At 40.9% G+C, this 25124-nt stretch overlaps 1 protein-coding gene across 1 annotated transcript; it reads left to right on the top strand.

Moving 5' to 3' along the window:
• The first annotated feature begins 10109 nt into the window (after positions 1-10109).
• On the top strand, positions 10110-11650 carry LOC131605887 (uncharacterized). The gene is made up of 3 exons (XM_058878185.1): positions 10110-10165; positions 10288-10939; positions 11051-11650. The coding sequence occupies exons 1-3, from the start codon at positions 10110-10112 to the stop codon at positions 11648-11650; spliced, it is 1308 nt and encodes a 435-aa protein (XP_058734168.1).
• The last annotated feature ends 13474 nt before the right edge of the window (positions 11651-25124 follow it).

Here is a 25124-nt window from a genome sequence, read left to right on the forward strand (position 1 = left end):
AATGTGTTTGCTTCTACCATGAAAAACTGAATTCTTTGAAAGCTTTATTGTAGAGCTATTATCACATTGAATCATAGTGCTCCTTTTCTCTTTATGACCAAGCTTCTCTAACACCCTCCTTAACCAAAGACATTGACAAGCACAAGATGCTGCAGCTACATACTCAGCCTCCGTAGTCGACAATGTCACAATAGGTTGTTTTTTAGAGGACCAAGACATTGTCGCAGAACCAAGCAAGAAAACAAATCCATAAGTGCTCCTTCGATCATCCAAATTACCGGCAAAGTCACTGTCAGTGTATGCCTCCAAGTTTGAGTTGCCTCCTTTTTTGTAAAAAATACCCAACTCAGTTGTACCTTTCAGGTACCTTAGTATCCTTTTTGCTGCAAGCCAGTGAGATTCAGTTGGACAAGACATAAATCTACTAATGAGACTTACTTCATACATTAAATCAGGTCTTATTGCAGTCAAATACATCAAACTACCAACCATTTTCATGTATAAAGTTGCATCAACTTTGGTTCCTTCATTATTCTTTGATAACTTTGTTCCTGGCACAATAGGATTCTGCACTAAATTACTATTATTCATTCCAAATCTCACTAAGACTTCATGAGCATACCTTCTTTGACAAACAAAAATCCCATTTGGATTTTGTATTACCTCAATTCCTAAAAAATACCGCATCTTTCCCAAATCAGACATGTCAAATTCTATCATCATTGAATTTTTAAATTCTTCACACATATTCCTATCATTCCCGGTATATACTAAATCATCAACATAAAGACTTACTATCAATAACTTGCTTCCTTCCTTTGTTTTTGTAAATAATGTATGTTCACAAAAACATTTTTCAAAACCTTCTCGAACAAAGTATGCTTCTATCTTGCTATACCATGCTCTTGGTGCCTGCTTAAGGCCATACAATGCCTTTTTTAGCTTGTAAAGTTTTTCTTCTTCCCTTTCTTCTCATATCCTAATGGTTGCCTCACAAACACCTCTTCATTAAGTTCACCGTGAAGAAATGCACTCTTTACATCCAACTGAAAAACATCCCAACTGTGTTGAGCAGCCAAAGCAAGTATCAATCGAATGGTATCAAGTCTGGCCACTGGAGCAAATACTTCAGTGTAGTCAACTCCATATTGTTGTGCATACCCTTTCGCCACTAGTCTCGTCTTGTACTTATCTATCTCTCCATTCCCATTGAGTTTAGTTTTATAAATCCACTTAACTCCAATTGGTTTGATTCCATTTGGTAAAATAGTAAGCTCCTAAGTCTTGTTCTTTTCTATTGATTAATTTCCTGCCTTCGTTGTGTCTCTCGACTTATTGCTCTTTCTAAATTCCTCAAATGAGATTGGATCATCTTCTGTAAACATCATCATTGCATTCAAGTTATCTTCATCAGATAAGCCTTCACCAGTTTCATAATCTGCCAAATAAGAAGGTGTTCTTCGTACCCTCCCTTCCACCATATTTGGTGATTCATCCTCATGTGATTCACTAGAAGATGAATTAGATTCAATGGAATTTGTTGTATCATCATTGTTTCCTCCCTCTTCATTGCATTGTTGTTCCTCTCTTCAATGTCACTCTCATAATCGTTTTTCCATTCTAAAACATCTTTGTTATTGTCCCAGTTCCAACATACATCTTCTTCAAAAATCACATCCTTGCTAATGATTATTTTCTTGGAAAGTGGATCATATAATTTGTAGGCCTTTGATTCATCACTTACTCCTATAAAAACACATTTGTTGCTCTTATCATCTAACTTGCTTCTCTTTTGATCTGGAATATGTGCATGAGCCACACATCCAAAAACTCGAAAGTAATTAATAGTTGGCTTTACACCACTCCATGCCTCTTCTGGAGTTTTGTTTTGCACAGCTAATGTAGGACATCTATTAAGAATATGCACACTCCATTTTACAGCTTCGGGCCAAAACATTTTAGGAGCTTTCTTCTCAACCAACATAAGCGCGCCATGTTCATAATCGTCGTATTTTTTCTCTCAGCAACTCCATTTTGTTGAGGAGTATAGGATGCAGTCAATTGTCTTCTTATGCCTTAAACTTTGCAAAATTCTTCAAAGTCATTTGAGGTAAATTCACCACCTCTATCTGTTCTTAAAGAGGTGATATATGCACCAGACTCCTTTTCAACATAAGCTTTAAAAGTTTTGAACATTGCAAAAGCCTCTGATTTTTCATGTAAGAAGTAAATCCATGTCTTACGAGTAAAATCATCTATAAAACTTAGGAAGTACCTGTTGTTGCTATTTGATTATGGTTTAATGGGTCCACATATATCTGCATGCACAAGTTGAAGCTTATATGATGCTCTCCATAAGGTCTTTTTAGACATAGAATCTCTATGTTGTTTACCGATCAAACACTCTGTACATAGCTTCTTCAGAATTTGGATTGAAGGCAACTCGTTTACCATTTTCTTGTAAAAAAGTGTCCTCAATCCTTGATAGCTTAAGTGACCAAAGCGACAATGCCAAAGATAAGATTCATTTTCTGACACGTTTTGAAAGCACGCAGACTCATTTGGCATCATAGAAGCTACCAAATAAAACATTTTATTTCCACTCATGATTGTTTCCATAATTAATCCTTTTGTTGGATGATATATCATACATTTCCCTTGTTGAATCTAAAATAGATAAGCCTTTGTCTTGTAGTTGTCCTATGCTTAATAAATTGTTCTTCAACTCAGGAATATAATAAACATTCGAAATTACCTGAGTATATCTGTTCACTTGCATACAAACATTTCCTTTTCCAATAACAGCCATTCTACTGTCATTTCCAAATTTTACAGTATGTCTGAAGCCTTCATCTAAATCTAAGAACCACTTTTTGTTTCCACTCATATGATTGCTGCAACCAGAGTCAAGAAACCACACTTCTTCCTTCTCACCATGTTTGATTTCAACATAGGACATTAATAATATCTCCTCTTCCTCTTTCTCTTCAAATTCAGCATAGTTGGCCTTTTGCTCCCAACCAGGACACTCATATTGGTAGTGTCCTAACCGGTGACACAGAAAACACTCTACAACTGCTTTATTATAAGGTTGTCGCCCCCTTCCTCTTCCTCGACCTCCTCTAAACACGCCTCTACCTCTTCCTGATCTATCTTCATGAGATATCTTAAGAACTTGTTCCTCTTCTACATTGCTTGTCATTCTTTGTTCATGAACAAGAAGACTACTTTGCAACTCATCAATAGTCATTGTATCCAAGTTGTTGGATTCTTCAATTGAACATACCACATAATTAAATTTTGAGACCATTGATCTCAAAATCTTCTCAGTGATGGTTGTTTGACTCATAATTTCACCATGAGCTTTCATTTTGTTAGCAATGGTTAGAGTGCGAGAGAAATAAGAATTAACAGTTTCTCCTTCTTTCATATGAAGAATCTCAAAATCCTTTCGCAATGCTTGCAGTTGTACCCTCTTAACTCGGTCTGAACCTTGAAATTTTTGCTTCATTGAATCCCATATACTTTTGGACGTGTCCTTATTGAGGATTGTTTCAAGCACATCACGAGAAATTGCTTGAAAAAGGTAATTTTTTGCCTTCAAGTCCTTTAACTTTTGCTCTTTAATCAATTTTTGTTGCTCCTCTGTTGGCTCTACTCCTGTTGCCATAACTAATATCCCATTCTCAATGAGATCCCAATATTCTTTTGAACGGAGAAAATTTTCCATCAACATCGCCCAATGGTCATAATGATCATCAAACTTGGGAATTACCGACTGCGCGAAACTACTATTATCACTTTCTGCCATTCTCCTGATCTCCTTCCACTTTAAAGAAAATTGCAATTTCTTTCTTGCTACACACCCTTTTTTTTTACTCCAATGATTTCTCTCACACACACTCAGTATGGATCAGGCCCCAATAATGGAGCTCTAATACCAATTGTTAAAAACTAATAACTACTATATAGAATATAAGAGAGAATGCCTTGTTATCATTCAGAATAAGAATTTGCTATATATATAGCATTACAATTGACTTAAAAATAGAAAAACTTAAAATAGAAGCCACCACGTTACAAGCCTTTATTAAGTGGAGACTATATACTAAGTCATATTCCTAATTACAGAAACACATTAAAACATAGTAATAATAATAACCACAAATATATAACAAAAGAACTACTAGGACTATCGAAGTTCGACTATCTACGTACGAACTAGAGGTAATCTTCATCTTAATTCTTATGGAATTTTTTTTAAAATGATGAACAATGGAAGAAATTTAATGTACTCTCTAAGAAGTGAATTGTTTCAACTAGGTACATAAAAGATGTTTTTATAAATTGTTGGGGTTGATTTGAAAATATATATGTTAAAGAAGTTATATAGGACTAGTTTGTTTCAGTTTTAAAAAAATGGATTTTTTTCTTTGTATTTTTAAAAATAGATTTTACAAAATTGTTTTTTAAAATATTACAAGTTTTTTATATTTGTTTTTTCTAAATTGAAACATTATTTTTGATATCCTATAACAGAAATAAACATTGTTGAAGATCAAAACATAGTCAAAATCACATTTTTTTAAAAGTGATATTTCAGAAATGATATTTATAAAAATCTATTTGAAATAGCTTCAAAATTAAGAGTTTTTTTTTTTGAAATTTTGATATCCAAAAAAAATTAATAAAAAGATGAAATACCTAAAATAATATTTTAAGAATAACTATTCAAACAAAATATTTATTTGAAACTTTTATGAAAAGTTTCTTTGTAAAATTTTTTTAAACAAAATTATGTAACACTATTAAAATCATTTTAAAAAAACGCTAAAACAAACAGGCCCATTTTGTTTAGTTTTGTGAAGGAATAGAGAGTTCAAGACTATATATAGGCTTCAAGTTCTTATGAGTCCAAAGTTATATATAGGATTCAAGTTCTCCTTTTAAGATGTATCAGTCAAAAGTACTTTAAACTTGTAGTTTTGACAAATGCGGAGTATAAATTTTAGTACGCTTTGTGGTTGCAGTTTTGTCTGATCTTCCACATTATAAAATAAATTTTATACTTTGAGTTGGTTGGGAAAATTTGTTTTGTTGTAGGAAAGATTTTGGTTCCAATTTCATGTTTTTCAAGTGAAGTGAAGATTAACTTAAAGAGATTTGATGGAAGAATCAATTTTTGCTTGTGAAAAATTCAAGTAAAAGATGTTTTGATACAATTAAAGACTATAAAGGACGTTGAAAGGAAACATCTTTAACATGGACAATAAGATGCAGGATGAACTAGATTTGAAAGCTTCAAGTATAGTTTGCATATTTTTGGCTAAGAATATTCTTGTGAATGATCTTAATACATCGTCACCCAAAGAGTTTTGGGAGAAACTTGAAGGGCTATATCAAGAAAAGATTATATCAAATCAGTTGCTTTGAAGGGCATATGGATGATCATACAAAAGTATCTGATCATCTAAGTGTTCTCAATATTATTGTTTATAATTAGAAATTATTGAAGTCAAGATTGAAGATGAAGATAAATCTTTGAGACTCATATGACATCTTCCATCTTCCTATGAGCATTTTAAACATGTTTTGATATATGGGAAGTGTTCTGGTCTGGGCCGAGCAGGCCCAACCCTTGATTACCAGCCGAGCAGGCCCACTTCCCTTGGGCCCAATTACTGAACAGATAGGGGCTGCCCGTCGCGAGGACCCTGGCCGAGCAGGCCCAAACTTTTGGGCCCACGTGCTAGATAACCGTCAAGGAGTTATCCACGCACGAAGATCACGCGTCACGTCCCAGCGAAGGATTCGGTCAACCATCTCCGAACCCTACGCTATGTGCATCCAGAACGTGAGTCTCCTGCTGACTCAGCCCTAGCATGGGACGTTCTGGCAGTTCCCTAGCACGTGGGCCTCCAATTGGATTTGGCCCAATTAGGGAACCTTGGCCCAGCGCTGGGGGCTATAAATACCCTCTTTCACTAGAGGGTCAGGTATTCCATTCTTAACTCTAAACCTCATTCTCTGATAGCTACTGACTTAAGCATCGGAGAATCTTGCAGGTACCCCCCCCCCCCATCTTGCTCTTCAAGCCAGACATTACGCCTTGACGATTCTCCTGATCAGGTACGATCCGTGGCGCCGTCTATGGGAACCTTGCTCCCCCTTCTTTAACAAAGATCAAAGCATAACCTTTCACCATGTAATACGGTGAACTGACTTTTATATCGAAATGTCGCGGTTAAGCAAGAGTCGCCACCGACTTTTATTTTATCCAACTTTAAGGAAAGGCTAAAAGAACAGGAAAATACCTTTGAAAGATTTTGAGTTCGGGGGGTAAGTTATGCAAAGGGAAGGTGTAAGGCACCCTTTGCATCCATGGTTATCCATGGGCTCTTAATTGCTTAGCTCACTTTGAAAATGTTTGATTTGTTTGAATTGAGTAGTGTGTAAAAAGTAAAAACTTTGTTCAAGGACTTTAGCTTGTAAATAAGCGTAGCCTTGTTTTGAAAGTATTTGAAATTGAATTGGAAATGTATTTTTGATTTGAATTTGAAAAGAGCGAGCAATTAGTAGTAACTACCCTAAGTTTGAAAATTTGTTCTTTTAGCTTTTCGAGGCGAAAGGATCTATCCATACCATAAAGGGTAGGAAGTCTTTCAATCGGATGTTAAGGGTCATCGAGGTTTATCGTTCGCCACAAGACTGTCCCATGCCATAAAGAGGGCAGGTAGTCTAAGGGAAGGATATAATAGTCATTAATCTTTTTAGGCATCATGCGAGGATACCTTAGCAATTGGGACAATCATCTTATAAGGCAACATTGAGGGACAGAAGTGATGATGATAATGAACTTAAGGCAACGTTTGTTTTGCTTAGGTATCCTCGGAATCGAGGGACTTGACTATTTTAAAGGCAACAATATAAGGCAGCAGGCAACAGTAGTAAGGCAACGAAGGCAACCAGAGGGATTACCCTAAAGGTGTGTGGGTGCAACAATCACGTGGTTAACTTCGATTATATTTATCTGTAGATTAGTGATCTAGGTTCAATTTAATTATCTTGCCACTCCCTAAATTACTAACCACGCAGAAAAATAATATAAATAATATAACAGGTTAAGTGCCTTTGAGGCCAAACAATACAAACCAGGAATAGATACATAAGAATACGGGGATACATAAGAATACGGGGAAGGGGACAATGAAACCAGCGGATCCCTTATCAGGGTTTGACATAAGTAATAATGAACAAGGAAAATATTTAAGGTTTTAGGATTACCGACATTCGTAGCTTTGGCGACTTGACGAACCTTTAGCTTTGAGTGATGAAGGTTGATGGGGCAGAGATCTGCCTTGAAGCACGAAACATTGACCCTGACCATCGGAGAATTGACAAAGAAAAAAGAAAGCAGTGAGTGCATTGATTGTTCGAACCAAACCTTATTTTTGGGCAAAAAGGCAAAAAATAATGAAATAAAATAAAGGTCAAATTGAATAAGAAAAGACTAAAAACTTAGCTTTTGATCAGTGGAGCGCATGGGCGGAGGCTCCTGGGGATAAACCTGAAAAGTTGGGCATAAAGAAAAAGAATGTAGTGAGTGTATGGCTAATTCATTAACATTTGAAAATACATTCTAACTTATATTACACGGCAAAATAACAATTAAAATAACATTTAAAAATAAGTAAAAAATTTAGAAACTTAGCTTCTTGATTGGCATGGTCGATGGACAAAGACTCGCCTCGAGCTTTAAGCATTGAACCTGATCATCAGAGAATTGGCAAAAGCATAAGTGTAGGAGGAATTCTATTGACGAGGGCACTAAACCCTAATTAAATAGAAAATCAGGCAAACAAATATTTAAGTAAAAGAAATTAAGACTTAGCTTCGTAGAGTGCGAGGCGCGTAGTCGGAGAAAACCTGAAGCATGCACAAGCTATGAATTCTGCAAAGCGGTCTAATACTCACGATGGTGGTATCTCACAAAAACAAGAAAGTGTTAGTACGCATCAAATGATGCATTATTAAAATGATAAAATTAAACTAAGTATTGATAAAAAATAATAAAGAAATCTGAAATATAAACTAAATTTTAACTATGTAAGCATAAAAATAACACCATTTATTTTTTAGTCTTTTTTTCTATAATAAAAAATAATTTAATAAAGAATTAGAAAAAGAAGAAAACTTGGTCGTACTATCTCTCCTTTAATTTTTATCCATTAATTATTTTACTTTTACTTTTACATAAATGAATTAAAGCTTATCCAAATAGTAGGAAGTAATAACAACGCCGACCCATAGCTTCTTCTTCATTGAAACAATCGGTCTCTCTTCCTCTGTGCATAGAAAACGTCTCCGCCATAACCATATCGATGCAAGCTCAAAATTCAACCAAATGAGAGAATAAACCTACCATATGACTCGACTTGATATTCTATATATGAGGCTATCAACGAAAATCACAGAAGACAACAAACAACAACAATTAATTTCATATTTCTTGTTTAAACCCTAAAGCTTCAATTTCAAATTAAACAATCATGGAGCACGGTTTCATATAATTAGCAAGGGGTTTCAATTCAGAAGAACAAGTGGAGTATGATGGTAACGAGAATTTGAGATAAAAAAAACTCACAAGGGAGCAGGTCCAATGGTTCTCCGATACGGCGACGGCGAAGAGGTTCAGGTAGGTTTGATTGTCGTCCTCCCTTCCTCTACTACTCTTCTTCCACCTTTCTTCCTCTGAATTTCGCAAGCGATGTGTTGTTGATGTTACTTTGGTGTGAACCAGAGCTTCGGTGGCATTAAAGTTCATGATATTTGCAGATGGATTCGTTGTGAAGTCAAAACTTTGAATCGTGTACGCTAAAGGCCGTTGGCTGTTGTTGACTGAAGCTTTGTTGAATCGTAGGTGAGTTGTTGGCAGCACGGTGCGTTGCTTCTTCCGATTGCTTTGATTTGCTGTGTTCTGAACCGTCGCGATTCAAGATGCTGTTGTTTGCAGGTTGTGAATAATGTCGCGAATTGATCAAATGTTGAAGGATGGCGATACGGCTTCAGTTGGATGCACTTGAAGGTGAATGCAGGGATGTCGACTCGACGAGGATGACAACGATAGTTGATGTTCTTCAACTTGAGGTTGCCGATTGTTGAGTTGTTGTTTTATTATGATTCTGCAGGTTTGTTGCAGGTATGATTCACTTGTAAGCTGATGTGTGGAGATGTCGGTGTTTGTTGATGTAAGTAACGCGTGAGGGAATGTTACAGTTCATGTCGATGGCATGTTCATATGTTATGTTGTTGTGATGCTGCAGATGGAAGGTTGTTTACCTGTATGGTTTTGATATTGGTAATGACATGTTAAGGGTTGTGGTACCATACGGCAACGAAAGTAAGGGTTATAAGAGTTGGTACGAGAGAATTGTTAGTCAGGTCAAGAAAATTGTAAAAAAAAACTGTACGGCAAAGATATATACATGGACAAGGGTTGTCAAAAGTTCCTCTTCTTTTGAAAATAAAAGACCTATTTATATACAAATTTTTAGGTCAACAAGTAAGGAAATAAAAATATGAATTAAAGCCCGATCACATTAGATTTTATTTAAATCAAATTTTATTTAAATCAAATAATATATGATTGTTCCTTTTTTTTTTTTGATGAAATGTGCATAAAATAAATTAAAAATCATTATTTAAAAAAATCTATAATAAAAACCAAAATTAAATATTAAAAAGTTAAACATGCAATTTTTGATATTTTTGTGATTTTTTTATGAAATGCATAAAACGAAATTAAAACAAGATAATAAAAAAGATAGAAAGGTGTCAATGTTAGGATTCGAACTCGCAACCTTACCTACAAGCTTTACCTCCTTACCAATTGTGCCACTTCATTTATTCGAAATATAATGACATTTGCAAATATATTAGAGCAAATTTTGGGGTATGACACACCATCGTCATGGCCAACAACAACACACCCAGTCCTGATCTCTTTGTCCTGGAATAACTGATTGAAGATTCCAGCCGCGAACTGACAAACCGCCGTCGGTAGGAACGTGCTTTTACCGAACAGAGGCAACAGACTCAGCACATTCAACATGTGCACGGCCTTCAAAAAGTCCAGAACGTCGAACAAACCCGTCCTGAAGGACAGGTTCAGAACGGGGAAGACGGGCAGACCCGGCCCCAGACTGAACCAGACCAGCTCCAAGTGGTGAATGAAACTGATACCCGAGACGGGCAACACGCTTCCTCGTTCACCCACACCTCTGACAGACGAAGAAGCCGTAGCCCGGACGAGGAGGAACAGATCAACATTCCCGAGGGCGCTGATCCGACTGCCATTCTCCTACTCAAAGAGCTGCAGAAGACCAACCGCCTCATCCGCCAACAGGGCGACCGCATCCACGATCTGGAAAGGAGGCGACGATATCGCTCCCCCCAACGGAGGCGCCATCGGTCACGTTCCTATTCCTCTTCGCGGTCTCCCCCGAGGAGAAGTCGCAAGCGCAGTCCATCTAGGTCTCGCTCCCCCTCGAGGAGAAACCGGCGCCAGCGGTCTTATTCCCGCTCTCCACCTCGAAAGACGCGAAAGAATCAGAAACCTGAAACCACTGAAGCCAAAGGTCTCTCACCCGAGCAGGAGCACCAAGGCCCCTCCAAAGCCGTGCAGAAAGTCCGCGAGCATTCTCCAAAAGACAACCGCAAAATCTCGGGCAAACCACGCACTAAGCCCCAGCGGGGCAGACATTCAAACTCCCCTGAACCCAGCGACGAAGAGGATTTCCGCAGTCCCTTGTCCGAGCAAATCCGGCGTGTTCGTCTTCCCCGGGGGATGGAAAAACCACCAGCCTTGGACCACTATGACGGGACCACCGACCCCGATGACCATATAAGGAGCATCGAAGCTGTCATGGACTACCACGTGGTACGTGGATCCATCAAATGCCGCATCTTTCCGACCACACTAAGGAAAGGCGCGATGAATTGGTACAGGAATCTGCCCCCTAACTCCATCCACTCCTGAACCGAACTGAAGGATCTTTTCCTAAGCCACTTCACCGCGTCTCGTCGGCAACCGAAATCAGAAGCAAACCTTGAGGCAGTAATCCAAGGTACCAACGAATCTTTGAGAGACTACCTCGACAGGTTCAACAAAGAAGCTGTCCAAGTGCAGACCGCGGACTACATGAAAAGGTACCTACTCGAACGAGGGCTCCTCCCCGGAAGCGACTTCAAAAAGGCCATCAAGATTGAGGAGGTCCACTCCATGAACGCCCTCCTTCGCAAGGCTCAGGCCTTCATCAGATATGAGGAAGCAGAGGCTGCGACCACGAGAGCGTCACGGGACAACGATGCCGCTCGCAGTTCCAACCATGAGCCCTCAACTTCGAGGCGCGGGCACGAGAGGAGGAAAGACGATAGGTCTCTCGACATCAAAGAACGTCGGGGACCTTCTGGTCGTTTCAACGAATATACCCCGCTGAACGCCTCACGGGAAAGGATCCTAGCCGAATGCCAAAACACTGACTTCAAAAAGTCGAACATCAGACCCCCGAAGTCAAACCCCGCGAGGCCAGGAACCGACAAGTCCAAGTACTGCAAATACCACAGGAGCCATGGACATATTGAAGGATAGAAAAACACTTAGAAAGGGGGGGTTTGAATAAGTGTAGCTTTAAAAACTTGACCGATAAAAATAAATTGCACAGTTATTTTTATCCTGGTTCGTTGTTAACTAAACTACTCCAGTCCACCCCCGCAGAGATGATTTACCTCAACTGAGGATTTAATCCACTAATCGCACGGATTACAATGGTTCTCCACTTAGTCAGCAACTAAGTCTTCCAGAGTCTTCTGATCACACACTGATCACTCCAGGAACAACTGCTTAGATACCCTCTAAGACTTTCTAGAGTATTCTGATCCACACGATCACTCTAGTTACAACCTGCTTAGATAACCTCTAAGACTTCCTAGAGTATTCTGATCCACACGATCACTCTAGTTCCTTACAACTTAATGTAATCAATTCTAAGAGTATTACAATTGCTTCTTAAAAGCTATAATCACAAACTGTGATATTTCTCTTAACGTTTAAGCTTAATCTCACTAATATATTACAACAGCAATGTAGTGAGCTTTGATGAAGATGAAGATTCTGAGCTTTGAATAGAACAGAGTTTCAGCAAGTTAATATGAGTTGTTTTGTTCAGAATCGTTAACCTTGCTTCTCATCAGAACTTCATATTTATAGGCGTTGGAGAAGATGACCGTTGAGTGCATTTAATGCTTTGCGTGTTCCGTACAGCATCGCATTTAATGTTATACGCTTTTGTCAACTACCTCGAGCCTTGTTCACGCTGTGTCTACTGACGTTGCCTTTAATAGCTTCTAACGTTCCTTTTGTCAGTCAGCGTAGCCTGCCACATGTACTTCCTTCTGATCTGATGTTTGTGAATACAACGTTTGAATATCATCAGAGTCAAACAGCTTGGTGCAAAGCATCTTCTGATCTTCTGACCTTGAAGTGCTTCTGTGCGTGATACCATCAGAACTTCAGTGCTTCTGATCTCATGTTCTTCTGATGCTTCCATAGACCCATGTTTTGATTCTGCTTCGACCATCTTCTGATGTCTTGCCAGACCATGTTCTGATGTTGCATGCTGAACCCTTGAGACAAAGCTTCTGAGCGCTGAATTATGCATACTCTTTATATATTTCCTGAAAAGGAAATTGCATTGGATTAGAGTACCATATTATCTTAAGCAAAATTCATATTATTGTTATCATCAAAACTAAGATAATTGTTCAGAACAAATCTTGTTCTAACAATCTCCCCCTTTTTGATGATGACAAAAACATATATAAATGATATGAATTTGCGATCAGAAAGAGCAGACGGCAAAAGACAAATTACACAGCTATAGCATAAGCATGTGAATATGTCTCCCCCTGAGATTAACAATCTCCCCCTGAGATAAATAATCTCCCCCTGAAATAAATACTCGAAGAACTTTAATAAAATACTTCCCTGATTATTTCGGTAGAGACGATCACATAAGCTTCTGTCTTCAGAGAATTCATAGCTTCTGATTTCTGCTTCCATTGGACAGCTTCAGAACTTGAATTTCTTTAGATCCCTAGAACACTCATAGCTTCTGATTCCTGCTTCCATTTAGGACAGCTTCAGAACTTGAATTTCTTTGATCTTCAGAACATTCACAACTTCTGATTCCTGCTTCCATCTAGGACAGCTTCAGAACTTGAATTTCTTTGATCTTCAGAACATTCACAGCTTCTGATTTCTGCTTCCATTTAGGACAGCTTCAGAACTTGAGTTTTCTGGATCTTTAGAGCATTCACAGCCTCTGATTTCTGCTTCCCTCGGATAGCTTCAGAGCTTTGAATTTCTACCAACATCACTTCATGCTAGATTTGTATCAGAACATTGTGGAATGTACCAGAGCATCATCAGAGCATCTCTACATCCTGAAATGTTACAGAATAAAAACTAAACGACAAAAGTCAGCATGAACGAGTCAGAACATAAAATGTATATTAGAACACATGATATGTATCAGAGCCATATAGGCTAAAATAATGTATCAGAGCAAATAGAATTTTGTCAGAACAAATAGACAAATATGGATCAAATTCTATTATCAGTGCTTCTGATTCTGAAGCTTGACAGCACTCAGCTTGCTTCAGTTTCCATGAGCTTATTCTTTTTACAGAATAACGCTTCTTATGGTTTTGCTTCTTGTGTTTGCTTTGAAGATTTTCTTCACTTCTTTATACCTGCAAAACACTTAAACCATATAGAACTTGCAGTTCTTGTTAGTAAAAACAACTGATTAAATCAAATCATTTATCACATATTTCTCCCCCTTTTTGTCATATCATCAAAAAACAGAAAAGATTCAGAGACAAACAAAAAGAAACACACGGAGGAAAAAGATGATTTCATTGAAGTTCAAACATCAGGTACAGAAGTACATGAAGATAAGTAAGATCAGATGCACAAAAAACAGATGCAACGAAAAGAAAGAAACAACATAGACTCAATCTAAGATGGCCCTAGCCTTGACAGGATCTTGGCCAGCATCTCTTGAACCTCATTGTTGTGTCCATCTTGCCTCACCATGAAAGCTCTAAACTCAGCATTGAGTGAGCTTTGCTCATCCTGTCTCTTCTGAATTTCTTCCAGAGTCCTTGCAAGACGAGAAGATTCATCAGAAGAAGCTTCACCGCTTTCAACCACAGGAATAGCAACTTGATCTGTAGCTTCCATGGATAGATCATTTGCAGGGATTTCCTCAACAGGATCTGATTCAGCAACATGATCCTCAACATCTGCTTCTTGCATAGAAGCATCTCCATATTCTGCAGCAGGAATTTCCGTGTCTCCATTCTCAAGTGCCTGAAGAATGGCAGCTAGATTCCTGGGAGCAGAAGGACCTTCAACTTCTGGTGGGTCAACAACTTCTGGAATGACCAAGCTTGGGTTTTTCTCAGAAGGGTTTTCCCTCAGATAGTTAAAGAGAGTCTTGAAGTCTCCGAGCAGAACAGGATAATCAGGAATAAAGATAACAATATCCCTGCATGGATTTTCTTCCATTTCAGCAGCCAGTCTTAATTGTTCCATCTCATCCAAGAAGGGCTTCTCTTCCAACAGATGTCTTCCTTTGAGACTAGCAAACCAGAAGTCTTCATAATTCCTCAGAATTCCACGAGGCCGTGGGGCAGCAGCTACACAGGCTTCCTGAAGTTCTAAAAACAGAGCATCTGATTTTCTGCGAAAGATCCTCCAGAAGTTCCGCATAGCAACATCATTCAATCCAGAACTTTCAGCAATTCTGAGAGTATCAAAGATACTTCTGAGATTTCTCTTTATTTTTTCAAAAACTACACCAATAGGGTATACAGGGCGGAATTTTATTTGGGTTTTTGAAAAGGCAGGGTTGGAAGTGAAGTACGGATGAGGTTCTCTATCCAACCTATAAGAAGATTCTGCTTCAGTATCAGAATCTAACACTACCACTTCAGCTTCAGGACGAGGCTTGGGAGTGTAGTTGCAATCACGGAGCAGCTGCTCATGTGATGCAGAGGTTGGAAGAGGAGAATCACAAAGGTTGTTTTGAGAGGTGGAGGGAGTATGTTCAAAGGTGGCATTGGGAGAAGGTTGAGATGGAAAGAGAGTTTGAAGGGGTGGTATATCCAGAACAGGATTGATGGTAGGTGGAGAGGAAGGAATGGTTATAGGAGAAGAAGGAGGTGTAAGAACATGGACAAAAACAGGTGATTCTGATGTGGCTTTTTCAGGTTCAGGTATAGGGACAACCTCTATTGGTGCAACTTCTGAACGAACAGCAGGAGCAGAATCAGGTTCAGAAATGCATATACCTTTGGAACCTCTCAGAAAAGCTTTGGCCACATCCTCAGTCTTCTTTTGCTTCTTACTCTTCGGCTCTTCAATAATCTTTGCTTTGCCGCTAGAGATTTCTTTCCTTCTGACATATGTCAGAACTTCTGATTGATTCTCAGCCTCTTGAGAGACATTTTCTTCATCAGACTCTTGAAGAATCATCTTCCTTTTTCTTGTTTTCTTCTTCTCAACAGCTTCTTTCCCTTTCTTCTCAAACTCATCAGAGACAGACTTAGCAACCTTTGCAATGACCTCTTTAGAAACATCTTGTTTCTTAGAGACAGCAGAAGGATAATCATGCTTTCTTTTAGTCCTTTCTTCCTTCTTCTTATTTATTTTCATTGGAGCACCCTTCTCTTGATTTTTGAGATATTTATTTTCTTCTTGTGATAACAGATACCTAGTTCTGACTATAGGTACCTCACAGTTGAAGAAAGTTTCAAACTCAGCAAGAACAGGTGCTCTTCTGATTCTTGTATCAGCAAGAGGTTGGGGAGTCTTACTGATAGCCTTAATTACTTTCATCTTCTTCAAAGTGAATGCATTCAGACAAGCCCCAGATGTGACAGCAAGGTTTTTCACAATACCTTCAGATTCCAGGCTTTCAACAATCTTTGAATGCACCAAAAGATTTGAAATAATCCTTCCAAAAGGAATGATTGTTCCACCTTTTTCTCTGAAAGCGTTTCTGGAATCCTTTACTGCTTTCCACAAATGGTTGAAGATGATGTAGATCGCATCAACCTTCTTCTTAGTGGCAATGCAATAAAGAATATACTTTTGCTCATTATTGATGAAATCCGAGGCATGTGTTCCTTTCCTATGGTAGAAACACCCAAGAAGGATCTTTGTCCAGATTTTGTAGACATCTCTCAAATCCTTGACTCTTTTTGTTTCCTTGACATTTGGATAGAGAGTGGATAGAATATCTCCCCAATCTGCCCTTTGATCAATCTCAAAAGCCCCTTCAGGGTTTTTCAGATCAAACATCACTCTTAGGATGTTTTCAGTAATAACAACAAACTTTCCATGGACGAAAGAAAGTATTGATTTTGGAGCAACCACAGCATGTGCCCAGAACTCCTTGACAAGATCCGGATAAACTGGGCCAACGAACTCAGCAAACAACGAGGTCCATCCTTGAAAGATGATGTCTTCTTTAAGATGAAATTCATGTTCTTCAAGGTTGTCAAAATCAACAATAAGTTCACATAGAACTTCTAATTTGTCCTTGGGAATAGAGCATGCAACAACAGGAGTAAGTTGCAAAATTTCTTCTTGGAGATGGTGAGGAACAGATGTATCAACATTTTGGGATGAGAAGGCAGCCATGGATGCAGAATGAACAAAAGACGAACAAGAAAAGAAAACTGGGTTTTCGATTAGGGTTTTAGAAAACGGCTAAGAACTTTTCAAACGAGAGAATGCAAGAAGAAAGAGAGACAAGGGAGCGAAAAAGATATATGATATGATTTTAAAAGAATATAAGGAGACGAATATAAAATAGAGAATGAAAAAGAATAAATAAACAAAATGAATAGTTTCAGAATCAAAAGAAATCATTTTCATTAAATGACGAGTGACGTGAGGAGAGAGATCGTGGTAAAAGAAATGATTTAAAGCAGTTACCTAGGTCGGCGTCTTTTCAACTGCACGCTTTGTACACATCATACAGACACGTGTGCATCATCAGATAATGGATGACAGGTGTGAAATATTCAATAGGCTTTACGCCTTCTGATTCCGATCACTGCTTCTGAATTGATCAAGTTTCTCTTCTGGAAACACTCCTTCTGAAGTGTGCTGATGTAAATCTGAATGATCTTCTGATCCATTACTTCTGATATACACAGCTTCTGGAGATTCACTTCTTTGTTCTGCAGCTTCTGATAAGACAAAACTGTATCTGCAGAAATTCTTAAGCTGCTTTGTTTCATCAGAAACAGGTTTATCATCAAACCAGATATTGATTGATTCTTCTACAATCAATGTTTCAGTATTGTATACTCTGTAGCATTTAGAGCATTCAGAATAATCAAGAACGAAACACCATTGCTTTAGAAACAAACAAAACAGATGGTTCCAAGACTAATAAACTTTCTTTTCTGATCTCCTACGAACATAGTTTCTTCAACAGATTTAAGTACCAGAACTTGGAAGACAGTCCTTCTTCCCTTCAAGTGTTGAGACCAACTTGAGTCCAGGTGACATGACATGTTGACTTTTATCTTCTTTGTCGCCAAGAGAATCTGCAAAAGAAATAGTCTTTCTCTTTGGTACCCACATCTTCTTGGGTCCTTTCTTGTTAGTTCTCCTCAAGTTCTGATTGAACTTGGGTTTAACATTGTAAGCAATAGGAGGAACAGCATGATAATTCTTAATGTGAGTTTCATGATATTTCCTAGGTTGTGGCACATGCTTCTTAGTGTGTGTAATGTGAAAACTTTGAGCATGTGAAGTGTGCCTAATATCATGTGAGTGGCCATACTTGAACTGATCATACAATGGCTTGTATGTGATTTTCATCTTATCAACAGGTTCAAGTTTGTATGGGGTTTCACCCTCAAAACCAATGCCAACTCTACTGTTTCCAGACACAGCATATATCATAGAAGCTAGCTGACTTCTGCCAATACTTCTAGATAAGAACTTCCTGAAACTTAAATCATATTCTTTCAGAATATGGTTTAGACTAGGAGTGGATTTTTCTGAATTGGAAGGAGATCCAACATTATTGGATAATTTTAAAACTTTTTCTTTTAATTCAGAATTTTCCAACTCAAGCTTCTTCGTTTCAAATTCAAATAGCTTTTTCAGCTTTTTGTATTTGAGACTAATCTGAGACTTGAATTCCAGAAGTTCTGTTAGACTGGAAACTAACTCATCTCTAGTAAGTTCAGAAAATACCTCTTCAGAATCTGATTCTGATGTAGATTCTGATCCGTCATCTTCTGTCGCCATCAGCGCACAGTTAGCCTGCTCATCTTCAGAGTCTGAATCATCTTCTGACTCATCCCAGGTTGCCATAAGACCTTTCTTCTTATGAAACTTCTTCTTGGGATTTTCCTTCTGAAGTTTTGGACATTCATTCTTGAAGTGTCCAGGCTCATTGCATTCATAGCACATGACCTTCTTCTTGTCAAATCTTCTGTCATCAGAAGATTCTCCACGTTCAAATTTCTTTGAACTTCTGACGCCTCTGAACTTCCTTTGCTTGTTCTTCCAGAGTTGATTTAGCCTTCTGGAGATCAAGGACAGTTCATCTTCTTCTTCAGATTCTGATTCTTCATGATCTTCTTCTCTAGCCTGAAAAGCGTTAGTGCATTTCTTGATATTGGATTTTAATGCAATAGACTTACCTTTCTTTTGAGGCTCGTTTGCATCCAGTTCAATTTCATGACTCCTCAGGGCACTGATCAGCTCTTCCAAAGAGACTTCATTTAGATTCTTCGCAATCTTAAATGCAGTCACCATAGGACCCCATCTTCTGGGTAAGCTTCTGATGATCTTCTTTACGTGATCAGCCTTGGTGTATCCCTTGTCAAGAACTCTCAATCCAGCAGTAAGAGTTTGAAATCTTGAAAACATCTTTTCAATGTCTTCATTATCCTCCATCTTGAAGGCTTCATACTTCTGGATTAAAGCGAGAGCTTTAGTCTCCTTGACTTGAGCATTTCCTTCATGAGTCATTTTCAAGGACTCATATATGTCATAGGCCGTTTCCCTGTTAGATATCTTCTCATACTCAGCATGAGAGATAGCATTCAGCAAAACAGTTCTGCATTTATGATGATTCCTGAAAAGCTTCTTCTGATCATCGCTCATTTCTTGCCTTGTCAGCTTTACGCCACTGGCATTTACCGGATGTTTGTAACCATCCATCAGAAGATCCCATAGATCACCATCTAGACCAAGAAAGTAACTTTCCAGTTTATCTTTCCAGTATTAAAAGTTTTCACCATCAAATACCGGCGGTCTAGTATAACCATTGTTACCGTTGTGTTGCTCAGCAGAGCCAGATGTAGATGTAGACTTTGCAGTTTCATCAGCCATCTTTTACTGAAGCGTTTTTCTCTTCCTGAATCTTTTCTAAACACGGTTAAGTGCTTGCACCTTAGAACCAGGCTCTGATACCAATTGAAGGATAGAAAAACACTTAGAAAGGGGGGGTTTGAATAAGTGTAGCTTTAAAAACTTGACCGATAAAAATAAATTGCACAGTTATTTTTATCCTGGTTCGTTGTTAACTAAACTACTCCAGTCCACCCCCGCAGAGATGATTTACCTCAACTGAGGATTTAATCCACTAATCGCACGGATTACAATGGTTCTCCACTTAGTCAGCAACTAAGTCTTCCAGAGTCTTCTGATCACACACTGATCACTCCAGGAACAACTGCTTAGATACCCTCTAAGACTTTCTAGAGTATTCTGATCCACACGATCACTCTAGTTACAACCTGCTTAGATAACCTCTAAGACTTCCTAGAGTATTCTGATCCACACGATCACTCTAGTTCCTTACAACTTAATGTAATCAATTCTAAGAGTATTACAATTGCTTCTTAAAAGCTATAATCACAAACTGTGATATTTCTCTTAACGTTTAAGCTTAATCTCACTAATATATTACAACAGCAATGTAGTGAGCTTTGATGAAGATGAAGATTCTGAGCTTTGAATAGAACAGAGTTTCAGCAAGTTAATATGAGTTGTTTTGTTCAGAATCGTTAACCTTGCTTCTCATCAGAACTTCATATTTATAGGCGTTGGAGAAGATGACCGTTGAGTGCATTTAATGCTTTGCGTGTTCCGTACAGCATCGCATTTAATGTTATACGCTTTTGTCAACTACCTCGAGCCTTGTTCACGCTGTGTCTACTGACGTTGCCTTTAATAGCTTCTAACGTTCCTTTTGTCAGTCAGCGTAGCCTGCCACATGTACTTCCTTCTGATCTGATGTTTGTGAATACAACGTTTGAATATCATCAGAGTCAAACAGCTTGGTGCAAAGCATCTTCTGATCTTCTGACCTTGAAGTGCTTCTGTGCGTGATACCATCAGAACTTCAGTGCTTCTGATCTCATGTTCTTCTGATGCTTCCATAGACCCATGTTCTGATTCTGCTTCGACCATCTTCTGATGTCTTGCCAGACCATGTTCTGATGTTGCATGCTGAACCCTTGAGACAAAGCTTCTGAGCGCTGAATTATGCATACTCTTTATATATTTCCTGAAAAGGAAATTGCATTGGATTAGAGTACCATATTATCTTAAGCAAAATTCATATTATTGTTATCATCAAAACTAAGATAATTGATCAGAACAAATCTTGTTCTAACACATATGACCGAGGATTGCATTCACCTCAAGGACGCTATTGAAACACTGATCAAGGAAGGTCGCCTTTCAAAATACACACAGAAAGGGGAACCTTCCCGAAGGGACGACCACAGAAACTCTGACGAAGGGAATTCGCCAGACAACAGGCCCCTACAGGTAGCCCTGTCAGTGACCCGACCTGAAGATTTCATACCATCGGTCGGGGCACCTGCTGCACTCAGCAAATGGGAAGGATTCCCATTCGCCATGGTCGTCTCCAACGGCGGAGATCCGGGCTCTCTCACCATCAGTTCAGTGAAGAGAAAGTTCGATGAGCTGCTCAGTGCCAACGCAGACCTCGGCCCCACACTGAGAAAGTTCCGAGGGAAATCTGAACCAATCACCTTCTACCTGGAAGAACTACCCGGCGGAGCTCCAAACGCCACGATTCCTCTGCTCGTCCGAGCAAGAATGGCGAACTTCGATGTTCGACGGGTCCTAGTCGATGAAGGCAGCTCGGTCGACATCATGTACTCCCATCTCTTCCAGACACTCCAGCTGGACGACTCACACCTCACTCCCTACGTGGGTTCAGACCTTCAAGGCTTCAACGGAGCTACCACTAAACCATGGGGCTACGTCGAGCTGATTGTCACTTTCGGAGAAGGGGAGGCTTCCAGGCAAGTCAAAACTAGGTTCTTGGTGATCGACTGCAAAACCCTGTACAACTGCATCATCGGACGCCCCACTCTGGCCGAACTGACCGCCGTACCCTCCACAGTCCACCTGAAGATGAAGTTCTACACGAGGACCGGACGAGTGGCCACCATCAACGCCGATATCGAAGCAGCCAGAAGAATCTTCGACGCTTCCGTCAAAGGATTAGAACTGATCGCTCCGCCGACCAGCTCCAACAAAAAGCCAAGGGCCGAAGACAAGCATCTTCGAGAAGACCAGCATCAGACAACCAACGTCAGCTCAGTCGACCTGGACGCCCGGTTTGCAGAAGAAGAACAAAAGACTGGGGAAGAGTCGAGATCTAAATCACCTCACCCCTTCCGACCAGTTCCGGACGGAGATTTCGAGCTGGTCCCCTTGGGCGAAAACCCTGACAAAGCAGTGAAAATCGGTAAGGGGATCCCAGACCTTCCGAGGAAGCAGCTCATAGCCTGTCTTCGAGCCAATGCTGATCTGTTCGCCTGGAGCGCCGCGGAAATGTCCGGACTCGACCCTGAGGTCGCCTGCCACCACCTCTCCATCAATCCAGCCGCAAAGGCCGTAGTTCAACGTAGGCGTCGGCAGTCTCCCGAGAAAGCGGAGGCTGCCGAGAAAGCTGTAAAAGACCTCTTAGAGGCAAATTTTATTTCCGAGGCCAAGTATTCAACTTGGCTCTCAAACGTTGTACTTGTTAAGAAATCTAATGGAAAATGGAGAATGTGTGTTGATTATACTGATGTTAACCGGGCATGTCCAAAAGACGCCTATCCGTTACCAAACATTGATAGACTGGTCGACAACTCGGCCGGCTATAAATTATTATCTTTTATGGATGCTTATTCAGGTTACAACCAGATCCCGATGGCGAGGAGCGACAAGCAGTACACGGCGTTCATGACCGAGTCGGGCAATTACTACTACAACGTAATGCCCTTCGGTCTCAAAAACGCGGGCTCCACGTATCAACGGATGATGAACAAAGTGTTCCAAGGGGAGATCGGCGACACCCTCGAGGTATACATGGACGATATGATCGTCAAGTCTCGGGGGGACACCGACCACACCTCCCATCTCGAGCGCGTATTCGAGCGGGCCAGATCCTGCAAGATGCGCTTCAACCCGGAGAAATGCACATTCGGCGTCCGAGCAGGAAAATTCCTCGGTTTCTATCTGACCGAACGGGGAATAGAAGCCAACCCGGATAAATGCCGAGCGTTCTCCGAGCTCCCTACTCCCAACAATAAAAAATCCATCCAAGTATTAAACGGGATGCTCACTGCGCTATCACGTTTCGTCGCGAAATCCGCCCAGCACGCCCTCCCTTTCTTTAAACTGCTACGCAAAGAAGCAGCCTTTGAGTGGTCCGAGGAGTGCGAGCAAGCACTAGCACACCTCAAACAAGTACTTTCCTCGCCGCCCGTCCTTTCTCGACCCGACGACAACGAGCCTCTGTACCTTTACCTGGCCGTCTCAAACGAGGCAGTCAGCGCGGCTTTGATCCGAGAAACCGTAGACGGGCAAAAACCTGTGTATTTTACCAGCAAGGCCCTACAGGGACCCGAGGTACGATACCAACAGATCGAGAAAGTCGCCATGGCCCTAGTAATAGCGGCCAGGAGGCTACGATACTACTTCCTCGCTCACACAATCTTCGTTCGGACGGATCAACCCATCAAACAACTCCTCAGCCGACCAGACATGGCCGGCAGAATGTTAAGATGGTCCCTCGAGCTTTCGGAATTCGACGTACAGTATGAGAGCAGGAAGGCGTTAAAAGCTCAGGCGCTGGCGGACTTCGTAGCCGAAATGACCTCTATCGCCGACTCACCCTACCAAAACAAATACCTGGTGGTCGCTGTAGATTACTTCACAAAATGGATAGAAGCTGAAGCGCTCGCTAAAATCACATCCCAAAACGTACTCCGATTCTACAAGAGGAACATACTCGCTCGATTCGGGGTACCACAGGCGATAATAACCGACAACGGCACCCAGTTCACGGACAGAAAATTCCAGGAATTCGTGGCCAAACTCGGGACAAAGCAGCACTTCACTTCAGTCGAGCACCCCCAAACCAACGGACAGGCCAAAGCCGCCAACCGGGTCATCCTCCGTGGATTGAAGAGAAGGCTGGGCGAGGCGAAAAAAGCTTGGGTCGAAGAGCTACACAGCGTCCTCTGGGCATACAGGACGACCCCGCATTCAACCACGGGCGAAACACCATTCAGGCTAACCTATGGCACAGAAGCCGTGATCCCCGTGGAGATCCGAGAACCGTCTCGTCGGACTGAGTCACCTCTAGAGGAAGAGCTCAACGACGAAGCCATGAGAGAAGAGCTCGACATGGTCGAGGAGATCCGAACAGGATCCTCCCTGCGAGAAGCGAAATTGAAACAACAAATAGCGTTAAGACATGACACCAAAGTCGTCAAGCGCTCCTTCGAAGTCGGAGACTTAGTGCTCCGTAGGAACATGAAAGATTCACGCGAAGGCAAACTAGCCCCAAACTGGGAAGGTCCGTACCGAGTGTACGATAAAACCGAAAACGGTGCGTATTACCTCGAGAACCTTCTCGGCGAAAAACTAGCTCGACCTTGGAATGCTGAAAAACTCAGACGCTACTACAGTTAGAAACAACCTAACACTACCCGGCCGCTCGTGACGAACACGAGGAAAATACGGGCGAGGACTCGCGCCATGGTACAAGCGCGTATGCTCCACGACAGCTTCAGTTGGATAACCCTACTAGGAGGCAAAGCCGACTACACGACGGGCCTTACACACAGACCCTCCGCGGAAGTACCTGCACGGCAGAACCCCAGCTCGCGATGGGATCGTTCACGCCGCGAGCACCTGGCCCCGACCGCGGCCTCGCGCTCGCTTATAGCGCACACCTGCTCTGCGCACCCGGACCGTTCCCCACACGCCCGGGCCATAAACCTCGGTCGAGCACAAACATAATTCAAGCATAAACACAAAACATACATCAGATAAGCACAAATAAACATTGGAGCATAAAACTATTAAAAACCGACCAAATTGGCCGGAGATATCCAAATATTACAAAAATTATCCGGGCATCACCCAACTAGCTACCTTGGCACGCAGGCCACAAAACGCTGGCACGCAGGCCACAAAATGCTGGCACGCAGGCCACAAAACATCGGCACGCAGGCCATAATAATAAAAGACTGGTCAAACATCGCCATCTTCGTCCTCGGCACCATCGTCCTCGCCCTGGGGTTCCTCCTCATCTTCCCAGTCCTCGAACTCCGGGTTCGGTTCAATTCGCCCGTCCACGACCTTATGGTATGGACCAATGCCCTTCGTCACCAAACGCGGGTTGAGGACTTTCAGCTGATCCACCGCAGCTTTAAAACCGACCCCCAAAGTAGCAACACAGTCGACCTCCAGCTCCCTCACCTTGCCCAGAAGCTGAGAACGCGTCACCAAGGCTTTCTCGTCCTCATCTTCCTCGGCAGCAGGGAGATGAGCCCTTTCCAACTCAGCAATTCTCTCGCGGAGCCTTTTTCCCTCGGCCTCCAAGTCCGCAACCTTGTTACGCTCTTTGACGAGATCCTCCACTATCCCGCTCTGGACCTCATACTTGTCCTTGTACTATTCGAACTCGTGCTCCAGCCCATCG

Source organism: Vicia villosa, linkage group LG5 (assembly GCF_029867415.1).
Source record: "Vicia villosa cultivar HV-30 ecotype Madison, WI linkage group LG5, Vvil1.0, whole genome shotgun sequence".
Lineage (NCBI taxonomy): Eukaryota > Viridiplantae > Streptophyta > Magnoliopsida > Fabales > Fabaceae > Vicia > Vicia villosa.

Bases quoted from the DNA above. Each gene is read 5' to 3' on its own strand.
- LOC131605887 (XM_058878185.1), top strand. From the start codon at position 10,110: ATGTGCACGGCCTTCAAAAAGTCCAGAACGTCGAACAAACCCGTCCTG. The intron at 10,166-10,287 runs GTTCAGAACGGG...CACCTCTGACAG, and splicing joins AAACCCGTCCTGAAGGACAG to ACGAAGAAGCCGTAGCCCGG. The intron at 10,940-11,050 runs GTACGTGGATCC...ACCGAACTGAAG, and splicing joins CTGTCATGGACTACCACGTG to GATCTTTTCCTAAGCCACTT.